Below are 5,439 nucleotides of genomic sequence, written 5' to 3'. Positions count from 1 at the left end.
TATATAAGAGGGGGACAACGTGACGCGGTAATGTAATGTGTGTGTAGACAGTGAGCAATTGATCCGCAGTCAGAAGTATTATTGAGCACGTTCGTTGTTATAACGTTTGTTTAGCGCGATTGTTGAAGTTGAGTGTATCGTAAAGTTGTATTCGGAAAGAATAAACCAGTTTTATTAAGTAAAGACTTGTGTCGTTAAAGTTTCGTCGGAAACGAAGTTACGGAAAGTTAATTAACAAACGGAGACGTAACAATACGATGTTTAGAATATCTGTACCAAACCTTATCTAGTTATGTTAATTTAATCAAAAACACCTTAGGTGTGAAGAAAAAAGGATCGAGTGTGCGACTTAAATGAATTAAATCAAAATTGGCGGTCAAACTGGTAGTTACACTTATCGCATTGATAATAATTTTACAGCAAATATTCATTCATTAATTAGTCAGGCCGCGATTTTTGTTCAACCTAGGGGTATGGTGGAGAGTAAAACAAAATACACAGTGTAGCTAACTAATGAATGAATATTTGCTGTAAAAGTGTTATCAATGCTACAAGTGTAGCTACCAGTTTTAATTTCATTCGTCTAAGTCGCGCGCTGAATCCTGTGCTCTGCCCACCACGGGTATCGAAACCTGGTTTCTAACAGTATAAGTCTGCAGACATACCACTGGGGGGCTCCACAAATTGCTCAGCTGCTTAACTTGTTCTTCCATGGAATACAGATCACTCTCATTTGAAAGAGCCCTTTTTATGTCATTCAGAAACATGTTCAAATTGCTAGTTGTCTTCTACCTTGTAAGCATGAAATACCATTTACTTAGTAATCTTTTTTATTTAACTTATGCAGTGAACATAACATTGTTTTCATAATACTAACATAAACAAACCAAAATTAGTAAAGTTAACATTTTTGTTCATCAAATAATAATAATTTAATAAGTTGTGTGTTCCAAAAACAGTACCTTAAGTTTAGGTTATAATTGTTCTAGTTTTGACTGTTGGAATTTATTTCATTCCGATTATATTTGCTCCCAGAACACTATGTAATGGTATTTTATACTTTAAAAGTGTTATTTATAATAAATGGAAACAATTGCAAATAAACAAAAGTTAAAATGCTTATGATGATAGTATCTGTGTAGACTGCATGCTATAGTGTAAATATCTTTGTAGACCACATGCTATAGTAGCACCAATTTTGTTGTAATGTTTTTAACAAATCTTTTGAATTCATAAAATTACAAGTATCTTAAAATTATGTTTTATTTTTTTAAAGAAAGTTCAGCATGTTTTAAGTTTCAACAGTAAATGCTATTTTCCCCATAACTGTTCTGTCCCTAAAATATCAAGAAATATTCTTATTCTTTCATATAGTGTAGCATTTGAAAATTTATAATTTTACCTTTTTGTAACCAGAAATGAATATAATCTTTATTAAATTATATTTTGAAATGTTTTTCTTTATTTTTTGTTGTGATGTCCTGTATCCAATGGATAATTATTGTGACCAAAATGACAGTAGTCATAAATATGTCTTAATCTTTGCAAATATGTATTACACGATGAGCCTGATATTCATGAAGCAGGATATTACATTCGTTTAGCATGTATAGCAAAATACTTTTCAAACTTATTAATATTTGTCTTCATTCTTTTTTTTTTAGGTAATTGGCAGAGGAGGTTTAAGACACAAGTGTTCCTATGATTGTAAAGTCTGGGTCTAGCAGTAGAAAGCTGTTATAATTTATACTTTTCTATAACTAGAAAAAGAATATATCTTTATTAAAGAAATTTCTACAGTTAGTTACCCTTGTGAACAGAATGGGTACAGTTGTAAGCTCGCATTAACCAATAACTCTCACCTTAGGATAAAGTTACATATCAAAGAATCCATTCTATAAAGCTTATACTTTCTTAGTCATTCTTTTATTTCATCATTCTTATAAAGTGTAAGGAAAGGAGTGGTACAGATGTTTGTACAAGTTAGTATGACTAAGGAGTTAAATCCTCCCCTTGAATATGTAGAATTCAAATGATCATTCACACAGGTAATATACAGGGGTGAAATTCTCCAAAAAAAGTAGAAGTTCTCAGCTGAGTGAAGTGGATCTGTTTTGAAAACAAAAAAAAATGTATAAACATAAAAAATGACATAGCACTTCAAATAGTACCACCTTAGAAAATAAGTTCTGGTACTCTGTATCAGTGAGTACTGGCAGAATTTCACCCCTGGTAATATAGCATATTTGGATACTGCACTAGACCTTTGGGGTGACTTAACAGTGTGGAAGACACATTCCTTCAGTCTCTTGCTTGATGAAAACATGTTATTCCTTCTGCCCCAGCAGCTAGTTAACTCCTAGCAATATTGAAGCTGACAAGTATCACAGTAAAGAACTCAGCACCTTTATTTTTATTTGTGTGTAATACATATTTTGTTAAATAACCTAAAACCTTAATTTATTTACATCTTTTCTTGTTTTAATCAAGTGTCATGTCTTATCCTCTGTTGTCCATGTTCATTTTTACTCTCAGTAACTTCTTTAAATTATTTTATGATACTTAGTACTTAGCTGTTAGTGCCAGTACTTGAACAGTCTATGATGATTAGGAATGTACACCAGTTGACAGTAAGTTTATGTTCTGGTACTCCAATAATATATAACCAACTCCCAGTTGATGATCCAGGGTGCAAGTAGTAAAAGCAGATTTATTACATTTTAATTTTGTTTCAATATTATATACTAGCTGACATATCCATTCAATGCATGGAGAAAACTTTGTAGGGGGTGTGTCATTACCTTGTGAGGGTCTAAGAATACATCAGGTTTGGTGGCAATCAGTCCAACAGTTTACCAGTTATAAATTAACACACAAATACAGACTTTTGTCAAATGATCATTTGAATAAGAGATCAACTATTTGGTTGTTCTACACATTGAGAAGAGAGCAGTGATTCTGACCTTGATGAGATTTACCCAAAAACTTCTAAGAAATGCAATAATGAAATACTGGGGTTTTTTACTTTTATAAGTTGCTTGAGACTAAAGAAAATCCTCACAAACAAGGGTATACCTAGGGACTTTGTTATTAACTGTTTATGTCAACAATTTTAATGTTAGAATTTCTAAATTCATCAATGATAAGCAAGAAGATTCAAACTGTTAATATCATGGAAAATATTCCTTTACATCAAAAGGAATTAGCTAGTCATTGGTTGGAATGTGCAAAATAAGTTTCAAGTATAAAGTAACCCACTTGGGGTGTGGAAGAGAAGAAATAATGTAGGATCACTTTTAAACTCCTGAAACTTTAGGTTTAGTGATTTCAATATGATGAAAAACTGACAGTGTTCTGTAGTCTACTTATGATAATTTTGAGTTTAAAGAATAAGAAAGTTATTCTCACTTTATATTATTTTGATTAAGCTTAATCTATGTTGCTGGATTCAAGTTTGTTCTCTGTTTTACAAGAAGGAATCAATACGACATAAACAGTGAATAGAAAAGCAACTAAAATTACATCTTTAAGAAAATTTGAATTATGATGAAAGGCTAGTACGTGTTTTCTTTAGGGTACAAGAAAACTATGTAAGGCTGTATTCTAAACTGTTAAAAGCTGGATTAAACTGAACAGTGAAATTATACAGTTAAAAAATCATATTGAAAGTAGGAAAAAAAAGACTTACTCTCTAGGTAATAATAACAAAACTTTCAGTCAATGTTTTGCAATTGTGGCTACATTAGGGCTAGTAGTAGTACTTACAGTAGTACTATACTTGCTTGTTGGCATAATTACGTTCTGTAAATTATAAACATGCAGAATAATTTAATTGGTGATGCGGTAGATGCTGTTAATTAAAATTTTTGAAACCTTTAGGTTTCACAAATTTGTATTACAAAACACACATACTACACTTTGAAATAACTAACATCAAAATAGTAGTTACATACTTTTCAATTCATACATCAATTTATAAGGCAACAGCGGGCAAAACCTTTTCCTCACTAATAAGCTCAATATCTTCAAAACATGCACAGCATAAACTTGATACAATATTTTTAAGCATAAAAAACCACATACATATCTTTTGTTGAATTTGTGAATGAACACATTTGGGTATGCTAAATGACAAAATTTCATGATGTATTAAACTTCCCATGAAATTTATTTGGCCAAATATGTGATGTACTCTAAGGGTAGTCATTCCTAAGCAATTATCACCTTTTCTTTGGGTCTCTAAATTGTACCAATAAATCACTGGGAAGTTTAACAAAATACCAAATAATGCTGTCAAGTTCCATAAAGTATCACAACTAAGCTTTATTATTGAAGGTTCATGGCTAGATTCAGTTTGCTGCTGTATCTCCCAATACTTTCTCAGTTCGTTTTCAACATTTTGTATGACATTCATTGTAAGACTTTGACCAGCTGAAACTAATGCAGGTTTTTGTAGGTGGAATGATACATCGATAAATGGAAAACTGGAATCATTGACTAAACGTCCTAAATGGTCAATTAACGCTTCTAAGTTAACCACAAACACTGACTCTTCCAACACTAAAACGTCCAATATCTTGTACCTATATTTACAACTAGAAGTACTGAAACGGCCAGTGAACGCCCTGACGAAATTCTGTATCTCTTCAGGCGAAGCGAGGCATTTATCCCACAAATAGGCGGGTCTCAGACCATGTATGACAGATAATATGTCTAATTCAATACGAAAACTGTGAGAACGTATACGTTTAGAAAATATGCGTAGTTCAGATTTCTGAAAATCTTCCATAATATTTAATGAATACCTATAATTTTATACACATATTTAACGACTTTACCATACATAAACAAGCCAAAGCAACTCTGAACACTTTTAACCTGAATAAAAAAGCACGATTGTGTGATAAGGCTCCCTCTGGACAGTGGTTTCTCAATTATTATTATTTTTTACGATGCTTGTAACTCAAAAGACCACGTTTAAATGGTTATATTTAATAAACTTCAAGAGATTTTTTTTTTCGATACATGAACATGTTTTTAATTTGATAAAAATGAAAAACATCTTATTCATTTCTCTCAAATAAGGAAAGTCGTTTGTATTAAGCAAAACAATTTTAAGACTTGCTGTTACGTTTGAATAATTCAAAAGAATATTAATAATAAAAATATGAAAACATATTACGATATGGTGAAGTAAAATGTACTCAAAACTACATAGATATGAGAAACTTGTATGATACATTCAGTTGATATGCACGAAAATAGAAATAATATAGGCTTAAGCCATACATGATGATAACCAGGAAATGGAGAATGTATATATATATATATATATACAGCAATAATAACATATCTCTCAGATTCTTTAATCGAATCATAGGATCTCCATTGTTTTCACATGTGCTATACCAAAACCTATACATTTTTCAAAAGTCGAAT

The 5,439-nt window shown here is 31.3% G+C and overlaps 1 protein-coding gene across 1 annotated transcript; it reads right to left on the bottom strand.

Annotated features, from left to right (window-relative positions):
- Positions 1-2,733: 2,733 nt before the first annotated feature.
- On the bottom strand, positions 2,734-4,893 carry LOC111088144 (UPF0739 protein C1orf74 homolog). The gene has a single exon (XM_022397293.1). It carries the CDS (start codon positions 4,787-4,789, stop codon positions 3,974-3,976), a length of 816 nt encoding a protein of 271 aa, XP_022253001.1. The 5' UTR covers positions 4,790-4,893; the 3' UTR covers positions 2,734-3,973.
- Positions 4,894-5,439: the final 546 nt, after the last annotated feature.

The sequence above is a fragment of the Limulus polyphemus genome, unplaced genomic scaffold (assembly GCF_000517525.1).
Source record: "Limulus polyphemus unplaced genomic scaffold, Limulus_polyphemus-2.1.2 Scaffold3210, whole genome shotgun sequence".
NCBI lineage: Eukaryota > Metazoa > Arthropoda > Merostomata > Xiphosura > Limulidae > Limulus > Limulus polyphemus.
The sequence above is the reverse complement of the archived record's forward strand: the minus strand, read 5'-3'. Positions and strand labels throughout refer to the sequence as shown.

Excerpts from the sequence above, each read along its gene's own strand:
- LOC111088144 (XM_022397293.1), bottom strand. The coding sequence starts at position 4,789 with ATGGAAGATTTTCAGAAATCTGAACTACGCATATTTTCTAAACGTATA.